This window comes from Chlamydotis macqueenii, chromosome 16 (assembly GCF_036417535.1).
Source record: "Chlamydotis macqueenii isolate bChlMac1 chromosome 16, bChlMac1.mat, whole genome shotgun sequence".
NCBI lineage: Eukaryota > Metazoa > Chordata > Aves > Otidiformes > Otididae > Chlamydotis > Chlamydotis macqueenii.
Window position 1 is genome coordinate 15,903,075 of NC_141571.1, and position 16,415 is coordinate 15,919,489.

General features: G+C 63.5%; 1 protein-coding gene across 2 annotated transcripts in view; it reads right to left on the reverse strand.

The window, feature by feature from the left end:
* NOL4L (nucleolar protein 4 like) overlaps positions 1–15,636 on the reverse strand; it is a 60,165-nt gene extending 44,529 nt beyond the window's left edge. The window contains exon 1 of one of the 2 annotated variants that reach the window (XM_086760816.1): positions 15,334–15,636. In XM_086760816.1, the coding sequence (XP_086616942.1) occupies positions 15,334–15,636 (303 nt within the window). Of the gene's footprint in view, positions 1–2,754; positions 2,797–15,333 lie in introns of those variants that run through there. The other variant, XM_086760817.1, reaches the window with a different exon arrangement.
* Positions 15,637–16,415: the final 779 nt, after the last annotated feature.

The window sequence follows — 16,415 nt, forward strand, 5'->3', positions numbered from 1 at the left end:
CCCCGATTTCAGAACAGAGACTGCCGGTACTGGGTGCGGACCGCAGTGGGACGGGTCGGTGTGCTCACCCGGGACACGGGCAAGAGGATTTTCCAACACAAACCACCGCTCCTTCCCCGGGGAGCCCCGAGCCGTATTAAAGGTGGCTGTAACAAAGAGAATATTGAGAACGAACACAAGGGGCAGGGTGGCAGCGCTGCCGTGGTGGGGGCCGGGAAACTTCGCCCGAGGGACTGGCTTTGAGGAATATAGATCTAATTTCTTCTGTCACCGTTCAGGGAGTTTCATTTTAATCGAGGGCAAGGGTATTCCCCTGCCAAGGAGGAGCGGGCATTAGGAGGCTTCCTACTGACCAATAATCCTCCGAGCAGGGCTGAAATGGGGATAATTACAGGAACAGGACAAAGGAAAACGCATTAGGAAAAAAGCACAGTCAGATGCAGCGAGCCCTCAAAATTAAGGCTGTAACCAACCCGGTACTCAGATCACTATTTCCAGAGCCATCCCAAACAACCAATACCCTTCTCCCTGCACGGCCAGCGGTTCCCTGTTTCCTCCTCGGTTTCAGAATGAACGCAGTTAAGGTAACGTCGGGGTCTGGGCACCCCTGCAGCCCCTCTGCTCATCCAGCGCTGCCAGCTGGATGCTGGAGCTGCCTCCTCATCATCCCAGTCCCCGCAGCAACCCTTCCCTGACTCCTCGTGTCTCTCCATCCCCTCATCAGCCTTGTGACTTCTCTCCCCGTGATGATTATTTAGCTCTGGGAAGCAGGTGAGATGCAAGCGGTATCAAAGCCACTGGATATAAGAAGCTGTATCAAGTCAGTGCTTCCAGGATTACAGAGGTTTTTATCTGGCAATATAACCAAATGTTGACCTAAGATTTAAGAGGACACACACGCTACAGACTACCTCTCGAGGGCCCACGCCCCTCTGGTTCCTCCTTCCACATCCAGTATCGTTCACGGGTATTCAAGGCGTGAGTCAGAGCCCATAATATCTCAGAACGGCTTAAAACCCCTTAGCTTTAAAAAGCAATAAAAATTCATTTGGGAAGAAGGATGGGAATAAGGGATGCTTTTACCTCCTCCTGGTGTCGGGGCTTTACTGGAAGTCACCTGTCCCCAAAATGAGCAGCAGGTTTCAGGAGCAAAGCTCAGCCTTGACGCGAGCGCCGGGGAGCAGCCGGCATTTCAGGTGCCGAGGAGCGGAAGCTCCCCCGCCACCTCACCGGCACCGCACCGTTCCCCACACCGGCCCCACACGAGTTTGTCTCTCCCCATTCCCGGTCTCTCCTCCCTCTCCATCCCTGCATACCCCTTTCCGCGGCCCCCTCCCCACCTTGCCAGGGCTGTTAGTGCTCTCACCCATCAGGTCTCTTTCCTCCCTCATGTCCTTCCTCTTCCCCATCTCCTCCAGTCCCCCGCCTCCTCCTCACACCTGCAGCCCCCTCCTCACCGCCCCTGCTCCATCTCCCGACCCCCGCCACCCCCAGCCCCCGGGCTCCCGCTCCCCGGCGCAGCCGCCGCCAGCTCTGGGCCAGCCGGGCTGTGCTTAGAGCCCGCAGCCGTGCCGGGAGGTGGCTGTTTGGGGCCGGGGAAGAGCAAGGGGAGGCGACGGCCATGTCAGGCAGGGGAGGCGGCCCGGGGGTGGGCAGCGCTGCCACAGGCGCGGGGACCGGCCATGGCGCCGGCAGCGCTCGCCCGCCCAGCCCCTGCCCCGGCATCTTTGTTCTCAGAGCCGCCCCGGCCCTGCCCTCCCGCCCGCCTGCTGCAGGCCGCGCTCGACCCCCGGCCCGCCGCGGGCCCCCCCTGCCTCCCCGCCCTCTCCCCTCCGGCCTCCGCAGGCAGCCCGGGGCCGGGCCCCCTCCGCCCTCCCCCTCGGGGTGGGGGCGGCCCGGCCCGGCCCGGCGTGCGGGGCCGGGGCCCCGTGGGGCGCGGGGCCGGGCGCGGCGGTGACATCTGCCGCGGCGGCGGGGAGGGGAGGGCGGGCGCCCCCCCGCCCGGCCCGGGCTGAGGCCCGCCGGCAGGTAGCGGGGTAACCATGGCAACCGGCGGGGCCGCGCGCAGCCGGCGGTAATCCGCTCCCCCCGGGCCAGCCCGGGCCGGGCCCGCCGCCGCCGCCTCCTCCTCCTCACGCCCGCCCGGGTGCCCCCGCAGGGCCCCGCCCGGCCCACGCCGGGGCCCCAGGGCCGACGTGCCCGGCCCCTGGCTGCGGGCAGCCCCCCCCCGGGCCGGTCCCACACCCCGCAGAGCCTGGGGGCGGGCGGGCCGCGGGGGCAGGGCAGGCTGCCGCCGCCCGCAGGCCCCGGCCATCCGGCTGCCCTCGCCACCCGAACCCCCCGCCGCAGCCCTGCCGAGCGTCCCCCGCGGACCGCCCCTGCCTTAGGCACCCACGGCGGCCTCCTCCGCCCGCCGGGCCTCCGCAGGCCCCTGCAGCCATGCCTGGGCTGCCCGGCCTGTGAAAACGCTCACAATCAGAGGGGCTCGCAGCTGAACCTCAGCACTGACCGGCAAACGGGGGTGGGGTTTTTTTTTGCACAGGGCAGTAGCTCGAAGGCCGGCAGCTGCCATCCGATCCCCTCGGCGCTGACCTCCACCCCGAGCCCCTGCGCGCTGCAGCCGCCCTACGCGAAACCAGAGCCCGGGCCCGGGGCAGCTCCGCGGGGAGCCCAAGGGATGAGCGGCCCTCTCCGCGGCCCTGCAAGCCCTTCCCACCGCGGGCTCTTATTTGGGAGAACCCGGGAGAATTTAACCTGAGCGGCAAGCCAGGCGCTCCGCAGCCCGAGTGCTCCCGGCTCCTGGTGGGACCCGCTGGTGGGGGGGGCCCGCTCCCTGCCCGGGCTGGGCTGGGCAGCCCGGCGGGTCCCGGCTCGGCCCTGGCAGCCGCAGCCGCAGCCTCCTCGGCGGGGCGGGCGGCTCTCCTGGGGCGCGGGAAGCGCCCCTTGGCGGGGCCGGGTACGCGGGGGGCCGCGGGGCAGGGGCCGCGGGATGGGAGGGCGTGCCGCCTGCTTCCCCATCTGCTGCGTTCAACGGCAGATAAAGCGCTGCCCCGGCCTTTGCGCCAGGGGCTGATACCAGCCAAATTCAGCTTCCTGTGAGTCAAAAGCTGCTTCCTGCCGGCAGAGCCCTGCCTGATAATGGCTGCACTCTGTTCTCCGGCCCCGGAGCAGACCCTTTGCCCTCACCGCTTCTCGCGCGTCCCACGTGAAAGCACTCGTCTCCCTGTCTCCCAACCACCGCGTCTCCCTGGTCCCCCAGTACAGAGTCTCCCAGCACCCTAAGCCCTAATTTCTCGCTGCTCTCTGGAAGGGCCGCTGTCACCTCATCCGCCGGACACCCGAGCGGGAGGTTTGGGGCCAGCTGTATTGAGCTGCCCCTCAAGGTCACCTCCCTTGCAGGCAGGAGAGAGGCAGCGCGGTTTGCTCTGCCTGCGTTCCTCTGCCCGCCGGCAGCGGGGCACAGCCTCCATCCCCCAGCCGGCTCTGGATCAGGGTTCCCTGGTCCCGCGCTGGAGCGAGCCGCCCCACGCGCGACTGCAGGTTCCCCGGCACACGCCCGGCAGCGCCATCGCTGCGGCAATCGGCTGGCCCTTGCTGCAAGCCCTTGTGGTTCCCTCTCCTGCATGCGCGAGGGGTCACACATACCTGTTCTGAGATTAGCGAGCTCGGGTTTGTGTTTTATCTGAAGCGCTCTGCTCTCTTTTCTCTTTAGAGCGCCTTTCTGATTTCCTACAGCTTGTGTTTTCTTCTAAGGAAATTTCTGTTCTTGAGAAAAAAATTATGAGCTGTAAGAGGGAGCCGACGCGTATAGGAAAAAGCAGTTGGACAGAAACTGCGACGTACAGCAAGGGATGAAATCCCGCCGTGCCGTCAGAGACATCCCCGTCAGGTGCTTCGGAGATGGTACCGCCAGCCCATCTCCCCGGGCAGCCCACCGCCTCCCCGGCCGCCTCCCACGCCCGGCGCCGCAGGGACCGCCAGCAGACGGAGTGACGGGCGCACGGAGCACAGTCCACCTCTGCAATTACTCCTGCACAGGCCTCGGTACCGACACAGACGCTTTATTTCAATATGGACTCTTACAACTTTTGATGGAGAAACCGTTCTTGGTACTTCTCATCTCTGGGAAGTCAGCCCTCGATTGGCTTCTATATTTAGACTTCTCCAGGGCTTTGGGAAGTTCACTCCTCATGGTATTTAGGTGTAGGATGAAAGCAGCTTTTGCGGGGGATATGTTAAACCACAGCAGGCTCCCTCTGCTAATGCTGCGAGGAGAAAGGAGAGCTAGATTCCTCGAACTTCCCTCTCTTCTCGTCCCTCCTGCCACGGGCACGGTGAGCGCCTTAGAGGTAGGCACGGGGAAATGCTAGGCTGAGAGCAGGATCAGCTGTGTCGCTCGTAGCAGAAAGAGCCCATCAGAGGAATATGGGAAGTGCTCTCACTTACAGGTTTTGCTCTTTTTTTCTCCTGGAAATATTTTCCTGGGAAATTTTTCTGATCATTTCTGGTTGAAAAATGGGGGAAAAGCGGTTGCTGAAATGTTGACGATGTTTCTCTGTGCTAGGCATTTATGGGTCATTTTGCACGAGCCCTCAAGCGCAGACGAAGGCTCACCCCGCGCTCACAGCTACCGTCCTACCCTCTGCAGCGCAGCCGGCTGCCGATGGGCTGAGCCCCGCGCCAGCCCAGGAGAGCTCATTTCTCCGGGGGAAGCCAGGGCACAAAGGAGAAGTCATTTTCCCAACGCCGCGCGTTGACTCAGGCCGGGACTGCGCTGGGTGCATTCGCATTGTTTCTCTACCCAGGACTGTACACAATACTTTTTTTTTTTTAACGCAAAGTAAATACTTCCTTGTGAGGGGGAGCCAGGCACATTATTTTTAGACGGCAAACAAAGCTGAGGTGTATGGCTTTCGGTGGGGGACAGGCGCCCTTTACCAGCGAGCTGCTCTTTCAGCAGCCGCAGCTGAGCCCTGGAGACGGGTCCAGGCCTTTGCTCTGACCTCGGCTTATTCCCCTCCCGGCTCCCAGCCTGGGAATGAAAACACGGCGGCCTGGGAAGGGCGAGCCTGGAAATGGCAGCGCTGCCTCCAGCTGCGGAGAGGGCCCAGGTGGGCCACGGGCTTTGCTGCGGGGTGCGGGGTCTGGTGGATGGTGCCTCCCACGGGGAAAGGGGCTGCCCTCCGTCCCATCCTGGGCCTGCCCGGAGGCAGGAGGAGAATTTCGGCAGGCAGAGAGCCTTGCCCGCGAGGCAGAGGACATTTTGCACCTCACGGCAGAGCAGAGCTGCCTCCCGCGAGCACCGGGCTGCACGCCGGCCGGGAAAGCCAGAGGAGCAGAGGTAAGTGAAGTGCTCCCCAATAAACGCGGCCCCGCGCCCAGCTGCCAGGAACGATCAGGGAGCCAGCACTGCCCTGCCCGCGGCAGGGTCACGGGGCAGGCGAGCAGGCTGCTTCACGGGTGACAGAACACGGGGTGCTGCCACCGGAGCATCATTTCTCTTGGGTCTGGTGAGAACGGCTGCTGCGACCCCGTGAGCGGAGCACCCCGCTGACCTGCCCAGGAAACCGCTCCCCGGGGCCGGGGGCTTCCCACCGTCAGCCGGGGACCACCGCACGGCTTGGCCTGCGGCGTGCCGTGACCTGCGCGGGAGAGGAGTCACACCCTGGCTCGCTGACGGGGATGGCGTCACGGACGTTGTTATTTGGGGTTATTAGTGTTGCAGTATTTTTTACTATTTTGAAACAGGCAGAGTTAAAATGTGAGTGCTGGGTTTTTTAATAAACCTGTAAGGCTGGCTAGCCATTGCTTCATGGCATTTGGATGTTGTTTTAGGTGATTTGGGGGGGCATGCTGCAGGGGTGGGAAATGGCCTGCATGTAGAATTAGAAGAGCGTTTCTATTCCATAGCATCCTGAAAGAAATCTAAAAAATGTTGAAAATACATCGCTGTCAGAGCATGTTTGGAGCATGGCTCTGCCTTGACGTAACTTATCACTGAGCGATCTGCGCGGTGCGGAGGCTCTAATCTAATAAAGATCGCCACCAAGGCAAAGCCTTTCAGTCGGACGGGGACGAGGCTTTGTAAGAAGCGCTGAGGTCACCTGTCACAGCAAGGTGACCCCTCTTTTCCTGGGCACCGACCCAGCAGTGTCAGGGCAGCCGGGCGGCACCATCATACCTACAGCGAGGACGCGGCGATGTCAAAACGAAACTAAGTAGGAGGAGGCACAGAGCAGCAGCGGCTGCGGTTCAGCTCGTCAGCAGCAAGCAAAATTATGTAAAATAAGTTACAAACGATGCTACCCTGAATCCAGGTCAGGCCGGGCTGAGGCTGAGCCCCGGATGCCTGGCATCCTGGTGCCAGCTCCCTGGCAATTCGGACTATGGGCGCCACAGCCGGAGGCTCCCGCAGGAACAGCGAGATGTGCCTCTAGGACAATGCCGGCAGCTCAGCAGCCGTGCGCGGCGGGTAACACCTGCACGCCCTCCTCTCCCAAAACCCAGCCTCCTCGCCAGGTAAGGGCACTGCAGGACACGAGCCGTGCCACTGCGCCACGGTGGCTCCAGCACAGCCCATCCCTGGGAACGCCGATCTCCCGCTTTACACCCGAGCACCACTGCGGCGCTTGCTGCTGCTCCCTGTCAGCACGCCGGGTTTAAGAATACAGCGCCTGAAATGTGGACGGTGCCAAACAGCAACCGTCATCTTGGACTCCATTGCCCCCTTTCCCAGTACGTGAACCCAGCAAAACACACGGCAGCTACCCTCGGCGAGAGCGGGCGCCCACCGCTGCCACCGCACGCAGTTATTCTGGGCTGCACACGCGGCTCCGCAAGGGTGGGGGGTCCTATACGGGGAGTCGGGGGGAGATGCCGATGGAAACCTGCTGTGTCTCTCCCTGCGCTCAGGTAAATCCCCTCTGTATTCTGCCTTGTTTCCACTGTAACCACACAAATAAGACCCCAGCTCTTCCAAAATCTGAGCTCTGACCCATAAATAACGCCCAGGAAGGATCCCCCGATAGCCTGGGACGGCCAAGTGGATTTTTTTGAGCTCTTGACCGAGACTACACATGGGGGGAGCAGAAGTCAAGCATGTTCTTTAACACTCCGTCACGGTAATCCATCTCCCAGGCCTGACAGATCAGCAACATCCCGTCACATCTGCTCCAACTGCCGCATCACCGCAGGTTGGACGCTCGAGTTGCACGGAGCCGCCGCACCTCCGGGTCCCCCGGGCTTTCTGTGAGTTTCTCTCTCCAAGCAGGGATGCTACTGGGAGCAGAAGAAAGGAAGGGCAATCCAAACGGGGCTGGGAAGCCAGACAATGAATATAACCTGCCCTCTGCGTGAGGAATAAATTGGCAGCTGACAGGTTATAATCTGTGCAAGCAGGATCTTCGCCGGAGAGGTGAAGGCTCCATTGGGGGCCAATTGGATGGTTAATTAGGAGGACAAAGCGGAGGATTTGTGAAAATGTTTATGAAACAGTGCTTGGCAAGGGAGCCTCTGAGAAACGCTCACCAGAGAGGAGCTGCGTTTGGTTAGGAGGAGGAAACACAAGGGTGAAACGGCAGAACTGAGCACCGAGAGAGAAAATAGCAATGCAAATGTCCGTAAGAGGGATGGGGGATTCCCAAGCGCGGTGCAGAGGAGTTCAGGGAAGGACCCTGTGCCATCTCATTTTTCTAGAAATACACGCGCCGTGTCCTCCCGCTTCCTCCTCCCTGGTCCCCACCCCTGTGACCAAAAAAGCTGGGGCAGCGCGAGCAGCCGCTCGAGGTAGCTGGCAGGCAGCCGCCGCAGCCAGCCAATCTGCGCTCCGCTCGCCGTGCGGAGAAGGGCACGAGGAAAGCAATTAAACCGAAGCTTTGATTAGGACTCACAGATGACTGCCTGTGTTAGAAATGCCTGAGCTTCTTTAAGCGTCTTGGTGGCGGCTGGAGCCGGCCTGATCCCCCATCCCCTCCTCGCGCGTCGCTGCGGCAGCGGGAGCGTGACTGATGCTCTCTGTCCCACACGCGGCTCCGAGAGCTCAGAGGTAGGAACCAGTTGCTAAGAGACAGGACCGTACTTCCCAGCCCACATCCAGACCTTTGTCACCAGCTCAAGGGCTTTCTGCCGGATCCAACGCGCAGGTGAGCGGGAGCAGGCAGGCCTCCTCCCGGCCCGGCGCTCAGGGAGCCGCTCGACCGGCATCCAAACTGCCGATGGGGACGAGAAACCCCAGTGCATCCCCCAGGGGCGAGCTCCTGTGGGCTGGCTGCTTGTCCCAGCGCTGCGAGGCTGCAAACTGGAACAGCCCGTTGGTAACCGGCCACCCGTGGGGTGGTACTCGCAGCACCGACAGCGGATGTCTCGGCAGCGTGGATGAGCGGATGACTCGGGGTTTGCTTTGAGATCGCTCCTTCAAACGCAAGCCAAGCCCGGAGCCCCAAACTTTGTTCTCCTTTTTTCAACACAGGGGTGGCTCGATGAGTCTGGATTCATTTTCAGCCCCGAGACTCCCGTAACGCAGACCCATCACTGTGCCTGGCAACCGGGAAGCTCCAGCTCTGAACCACAGAGACAGAGTCACCCCATCTTCCCCAGACCACCCCCCCGCAGCAAGGAACGGGTCCATCCGAGCCACCAGCTCTGCCTCTGCCTGCGCGTCGGAAGGGAAGCACGGCCTGGGCTGCCGAGCCGAAGCAGAGCGAGGACAGAGGGGAAGCACCCACCCCGCACCTCACTTTCCTGACTGCCGTTCTGTGAAGGGCCCTGCACCGCGCCGGTAAGACCCAACCAGCCTCTGCTCAACTTTCAGCGACCGCTGCCTTCATCTCAGACACGCAGAAAAGACGCCGCTACGCCAAACCTCTGCTCTGCCGGCTCCCGTGTACACGCTCACACGGTCTGCAGCTATTTCTCCTCAAATAAATTGCTACTCTTTGGCACCGGCCGTAAAAGCGGAGGCCAGCAGCATTCCAACAAAGACGACTGTTTGGGCCAACAGGTACCTGCCCTCGCTACAATCAGCTAATTAACCCAGACGCCGAAACTCAGCGGTGGCTTTGGCCCATCCTGATGCGATTCTTCAGAGGCAGGCACAGCTAGCCTAAGAGGAGGGGAAGGTAATTGCTGATTTGCACTAAAGAACGGGATACAAATACACATTCCTTGGTCACAGCGATGCAGGGAAGGTTTTGGGAGCATCTGCACGGGCCGAGTGAGTGTGCACCCCGTCCATGCTCCTCCGCGCCTCTGCGTTTCCCTGCCCTTTGTTTGTCCGCAGCGTAAGTTCACAGACTGCTCATCCCAGGCCTAACGTGACAGCAAAAACAAAACTGAAGAAATTATACTAGCCAGAGATTACTGCTGAGAACAGCTCGACACAGATTCTTGAGAAAGTTCTCACTGGCAGCCGCCTCTGCGGGGCTCGGCCGCCGTCCTTAGTCAGCCCCCGAATTCCCCTGCCCGCCCGCCGTCAGAGCGAGCCCCTCTGAGTCACGGCCCATGAGGAGAGGGGACAGCCTCACAGACGCTCCTCAGCTCCTCGTCTCGTCAGCGCCGAGTGCTCGGGCCCCTCTTCCTTCGCAAAGGCGGGACGGAACCCGAAGAGTCGGGACAACGGCAGCCCCGGATTTCTTTCCCTTCCCTTCTAGCTTCACGTAACACGGTCCTGCAGAGCTGTGCTCCGTTTGTTTGCTTTTTTACCTTCCCCAGAGCAATGCCCACCAAGCGCCATGAATCTGAAAGCAGTTGTGGGGTGAGGGAGGTGACTTTGGGATAAAGGTTGGCCGAGAAACGCTGTTCCTCTCGGATCAGCAACGCCGTCGATGTTTCCGGAATCACGTGGGAGGTACAGCGTAGATGGCAGACAGATTATTCTTTTAGAAACTGTTCAGTCAGACTTGTATCAGGGGACTGGGACCGGGAGGAGTGGTGGGACGCGGGATCTTTGCCGATGTGTCTCCAGGTCTCCCGGGCACCTGGGACCAAAACCAGTCCCCGAGGCTGAGGCCGTCTGGGGATGGCGGTACCTTCTGCCGGCGCTGCGCCACACGCGCTCATCGCAGTACCAGCGACGGCGCTGGGGCTGCCTTACCACTGGGGTCGTAGTCGTGGCAGAAAGAAAAAAAAACAGGTGCTGGATGAGATGCTGGTTTCCCTGTTTCTCCATAGGAATGGTTTCAGCGGGCTGTCCCAGAGCACTGGGAGCGGGCAGGAGCTGGGAGTGGGCTCTGCTGCCCCAGCTCTCCTGCTCCCAGCCCGGCGAGGAGCTCCATTCTGCCAGGGTGCACAACCGCAGCTCGTCAGCGCTCTCTAAATCACCTCGCAAAGGTGCTGGAAGCTTTTGCCGCTGCCTGGTGAGGTTAAGCCTGCTCTCAGGCCCAGAGCACCGGCTGCCACTGTCTGACTCCACGGGCGACTTCAGCGGCAAAAGCAGCTCCCGGTGTTCTGCAAATCTGGAGCTGAATCTGGAAGGGATGCTGGTGTAGATTTTCTCTAGACTGGGTTGGATGGGACCATGCACCGGACCAGCACGGCGCCAGTCTCCTAAGCGCGCATTTAAATGTAAACCGGCCGTGGGTTCAGCTCCTGGGAGAAGCCAGCGCCGCCCCGCGCTCAGGGCTGGGCTTTTCGACAGCAGGTGAGGGCTCTGGATGCTCTAAGTCAGGCTTGTGCTGTAGAAGTAATAGACGATGTCTCAGATAATACCCTCAGGCCCATTTGCCCTGACTAAGCCTCTTCTGAATGGTCTTGATTTATTTTTTTTAATCACTTGAAGTCCACAGAAAGTCTAAGTGGTTATTCACATGGTGAGAACCTTCTGTTGACTAATGTTCTCCGAGGGTAGAGATGTGCAGCTTTGGGGGGCCCTGAATGTGGGCATTGAAGGGTACTTGTACCAGGAAAAATGTGGCCTCTATTAGCGGCTGGAGCGCGTCTTTCCAACACGCCCGGCTCCTCGGCGTGCGCGCTGCCGCTGCGCTGTGCTGTCCCGAGGCCTGGCACCACGGCTGGCACATCACCGCGCTCTCCATCTCCGGAGCAAAAACGTATTTAGGAACAGGCCGTGTTGTGGGATGTAGCCAGCGTCCCGTGGGATGCTGTTCCCGCTGCCGGTGACAGGCCTCCGTCACTGGGGGTCTCCTTGGTCTCGCCAGCTCTCTCTAGAGCACCCCCCCGCCGTAGCACCTTTCCTCGGGGGAGTCTCGCCAGGCGCAGCCGTGAAATAATTTTGAACGACTGGCTCCAGGGCAGCCAGCACAGGTGAACTGCGCCTGCAGAACAACGACAGCAGCAGCGCACCCGCACAAACGCCCTCAGCCCTTCAGCCATGCCTCCGAGAACCCCAGAACCTCGCGTCGGCTCGGCCGGGGACAGGGAGCGAGCAGGAAAGCAAAATCGAACGCGGGCAGCGCTGCAGAGCCTGCCCAGTCCCCGAGCCGCCGTGCGGTCCCCGAAGGGCCGGCCTGACGCCAGGCTTCCCCGCCTCAGCCCGCAGCCCTCCGGCCTGCATCACAGGCTGAATCCGTCCTGCGAGGCCGGCCGCCGCTCCAGAGCTGGGACGAGCTCCCACCGCGCACGGCGAGGTACGGCGTCAATTTAGCGAGTGCGCGTAACCGCTCCCACGGCTAACGCCCGAACCCGAGTCTGAGGCGAAGCCTCCCCTGCACACCCCGCTGCCACCGCCAAACCCGCCTGCGTCGCCGGCTGCCACCCAGGCGCTGTCCGTTTCCTGCGCCGCCTCTCCATCTCGCTCTCCGTTCCTACGACAGAGGCTGTCTAAATGATGCTAAACGCTCAGGACAAGAGGGACACGCCGTTGTAATGAACTGCACCTCAGCACCTTGTCACGAACAAATTCTCCCACGGTTCTTAGCAAATTTGGGGAGCAGGGAGAGCGCGGCACACCCGGTAGCGGGGTTCGGTCCCGTCGGCGGATAACGAGGTGTTTTACACCCCGGCACGCAGCAGCCAGGCGAGGGCAGGGCAGCGCTGGGCACTTTGGGCTCTGTCCATTGTCTGCGCTGCACCAGCACACAAAGATGCCCTCCTCCTCCTCCTCCTCCGTGCAGGCTAAACGCGTTTTTTTCCCAACTCCCTGACCCAAAGGGTGCAGCATCCAGCCCAAACGTGAACGGGGCTGCCAGACAACAATGTCCTGCACTGCTGAACCTCCTGCGCGTATCTGCGCAGGGTTTTTTTAATTGTATGTGTTAAATGTCCAGCATCTTTGGGACGTTCATCTGGGAAAAAGAAATCTGAACGGTCTCTGTGCCAGACATCCGTCCGCACTGCTGTTCCTATTCCCAGTGCATTCTTTGAGAAGACCACCATCTGCTCTGGCCACCACCTAAGGCAGATGCCCCCGTCTCAGCGCACAGTCCCGCTCTCAAGCCACCCAAATCTGATTAGGCCTGTTCTGATGAGAGGCCTGGAGGAGGGCAAGGGAAAGTTACTCAGGAGAGAAAATAATAAACCACATGTTAATTATGTTTTCGCCACAGATGCGCAGAAAATACACAGACCAGCTCAGGATGCATAAGCCAAGAGGAACAACTCTACCGGGATGGTGCTGGGGGGTTGTTATTTTTTTGCGTCGGGGATTATTATTTTTCTTTTTCCAGAGGAGGAGCGGCCCCAGCCCTGTCAGGGGAAGGAAAGATCTTACCCCCACCGCTGCTCTCTATGTGCCCTTTCCCACCTCTCTTCTGGCTTTGACTCCCAATGCCTCGGATTTCCCGCAGCGACCTGCAGATACAGCCCAGCGGCGCACACCCCCCGCCACTGCACCCAGCTTTTTGCGTTGTGCCGGTCCCTTGGGCCACGGGACGGTCCCGAGCTCGGTCCGTCTCTGGCAGATGTGCTCCGAGAAGGGCGAGCGGACGGGACGAGCCGTGTCAGGTTGCTGAGGAGCACAGCCAGGAGACAGCGACCGAAACGCTGCTCCAGAAGTGTTTGGGAAAAGCAGCTGAACGGGCGCAGAACCAGAATACGCGCTTCGCTGTCGAGCAAGAGGCTCCTATCAGCTTCACCAATTATTTGACTGCATGCATGGCAGAAATGAAATACACCCACAAACGCAGCCCGAACCACCGGGGACGAGGAGAGCGCTGAATTATCAGGAGCTGAAGAAAATCCCTGTCAAGTTATCTCTGAATTTGAGAGCCACTGCAGCCAAAACCAAAAGCCAGCAACTGCGTCCAACTGACACGGTCCAGGGGATTCCCGGCAGAGCGGGGCACGGCAGGGCCGGGACAGAGCAGCCAGGAGGCAACAACTTCTGCAGATGGGGCGCCAGCGGGATTTGGGGGGCGCGGCGATGGGTTTTCCCTACCACCGGCACCCTGGGAAGCGCTCTCGGCCCTGAGCTCGGGCAGGCGCTGGGAAATAAGCGGTGTCGCCCCTGGGAAAATCCAGTTGTCCCCCGAGGGCATGCCTCGCTTTGTGTTTGCGGGTTTGCGGGAGCCTGGGTGTATCTCCCAGCTGCAGCCTGCAGGGACCGTGCGGCGGCGGAGGATGCGGGGGCCTAGACACGCGCCTCGCTGAAACTTCATCCGTGCCGGAGCCCTTGGGGAGCAGGCGGCTTGCGCCGGCCTCCTTGAGCTGCTGACCCCAGGGACTCCCTCCCGGACAAAGGGGAGGGGGCGTCGAGCTGGCAGCGGGGCCGGGGGAGCCTGCCGGGGCCTCTCGGGGGTACCATGACTCTGCAGCATTTGGAGGATCTGGGAGCGAGTCGCCGGCTGGATGGAGAGGACCCGGGGGGAAAGCGCGGTGTCTGCGGAAGGGAGTACCGCTCCCAGCCCGCCGTCGGCGGGGGCTCTTTGGGGTGGGGGCAGTGGGAGAGGAGGGCCGCAAAGAGGTCTCAGGAAAAAAAAAAAAAAAAGGGCAAAGAATTTTTTTGGGGGCATGGCATGGGGGAGGGGGGCTGCAAGGGGAGAAAGAAAGGCGCCTCAGAGCACCACGAAGGGAAAGGGAGAAATAATGACCCTTCCCCCTCCCCCCAATAATAAGGCAGACCAGATGGGAGGTAAATAGTGCGTTTAGAAGCATTTGCCACAGATGGGCTGCCCTCAATGGAAGCATCCTCCAGCCACATCAATGCTGGAGTCTGTGTGCACAGAAAACACTGCACCCTTCAGAGCAGCGGCGGCAGCGGCAGCGCGGGGAGAGCAGGGGAGGGACAGGGGGAAAAAAAAAAAAAAAAAAAAAAATCCCTCCCGGAGCCCTTCTGTGCCGCCGGCCCGGAGCGGTCCCGGCGGGGGCAGCGGGGCCGGGCAGCGCCGCCGCACCGGGCGCAGCCCCTGCGCGAAACTTGCGCGATTCCCTGCGCGCCGGGGAGCGGAGCGCGCTCGGGACGGGAACAATGGGGCGGGGGGGCAGCCAGGGTGTGGGGGTCGGGGGGGGGGGGCGGCCGGTGCGCCCCGCGCCGCCGGGTCCCGAACAATGAGGCTCCGGTGGGGGAGTTTCCCGGGACGGCGGCGGGGGAGCCGGGGGGGGGGGGGGGGGCCTGCCCTAATCCGGGCTCTGCCGCTGCGCGCACCCCCCCCGCCCCGGGGCACCGGCTGCGGCGGCGGTGGGGCGGGCAGCGCGGCGGGACGCCGGGGCCGGGCTAGCTCCGCTCCGCTCGGTGCGGCGGCCGGGCGGGCAGGGCGCGGCGGCGGGGGGGGCGGTGGCGGGGGGCTCCGCGCCCCCTCCCCTCCGCCCCCTGCCCTTGACTGCAGCCCGGTCCCGGCCGGGGGGCGGATGGGAAATGCCGGGCGAACGTGATCGGACGGGGCGGAGGAGGAGGGGAAGGGGGCGGCGGGGCCCGCACCGGGCGGCGGCGCGGGCCCCCTCCCCTCCCGCGGGGGCAGGTGCACGGCGGCGGGCGCGGGGCACCGCCGCCCCCCCTCCCCCTCCGCCCTCCGCCGGCAGCGCCCGAGATCGGCGGCCGCACCGGATGGGACGGGGACGGGGGACGGGGGACGGGGGACGGGGAGGGGGGGCGGCGGAAGGTGCGCGGCTGCGGGCGGGCGCCCCTCGCCATCCGCATCCCGGGCGGGTCGGGGCGGCGGGGGCGCGGCGGCTGCCCCGGGAGCGGAGGGGGCTGCGGGAGCGGCCGGGCCCCGCATGGGGCATGCGCGCTCCCGGCGGCGCGGCGGGGCTGGGCCGCCCGGTGCTGACGGGACAGGGCCGCCGGCGGCGGCGGGGACAGGGGGCCCTGGGGGCGCGCTTCCCCCCCTCCCCACCCCCCGCGGGGCACCCACCCCACCCCCCCCGCCCCAGGACAGACAGACACGAACAGGCAGACAGACAGACACCGGAGCCCCCCCGGGGGGGGGCACGCAGCGCACTAACCGTTCCCGTTTTCACCGGCACATACACCACCACTTGACCCATCTTCGTCGCCTCCCTGGTGCCGTTTCCCAGGCGGAAGCCCTTGGACCGGACCCAGAACTGGAACTTGCCTTTCTCCCCCCCGCCGCCGCCGGAGCCGGCTCCCCCCTGCAGCACCTCGGCGATGCGCTGGTACTTGCTCCGGGTCACCGTCTTGGTTTTGGCCGAATCCCCGTAGGTGCGTAGGCACCAGTCCCGGAACTGCCTCCCCAATTCGCTGTCCCCGGGGCGGCTCCCCCGCAGCAGCAGCGGCGGCTTCGGCATCGCCCCCCCCCGCGCCCCGCACCCCTGATACCGGTAGAGGCGGCGGCGGCGGTGATGGAAGCGGCAACGGCGGCAGCGCCCGGCCCCGCGCCCTGTCCCGCAGCGGGGCAGCGCGGCCCGGGACGGGCTGCGGGGGAGAACGGGGAGGGGGGTTGCGGGGAGATGGAGCAGGGGGGGAAGGAGGGGGGGGGGCGTCCGAGGTGCGGGGGCTGGGGTGGAGGAAAGGGAAAAAGGGGTTGAGGAGGGGAGAGGAGGGGAGGAGGGGGGCTCGGCGGGGCTCGGACAGCGGCCGCGGAGGGAGGGGAGGCACCGGCAGCTCCGGCAGCAGCAGCAGCCGCTCCTGTCACAGGATCACAGGCGGCTCCGGCTCGTCCCCCTCCCTCCCTTCCCCTCCCCTCCCTCCGCCCGCCCGCCCGTCCCTGCCTCCTCCGCCCCCCCCTCCAACCCCCCCCCCACCCCGGCCGCCTCCTCCTCTCAGCGGGATCCCACCTGTTAGAGCGGCCGTCGGCCCCCCCCACCCCGGGGATGCCGCTCCCCCCGCTCCAGTAGCCGGTGGGATGCGCTCCCCCCGGCTTCGGCCGCCCCCCCTCCCCTCCCCGCTCCCCGGCCCGTACGGGAGGAGGGGGGTGGGGGGGCGGCCGAACCGGAGAGAGGGGGCGCGGGTCCCGGTCCCAGACAAAGACCCGCACGTGTGCGGCGGGACGGGACGGGACGGGGGCGGGGGGGGCACCTGCCGAGCCACCGCAGAAACGGAGAGGGCGGGGGGGGGCGAGGGTCCC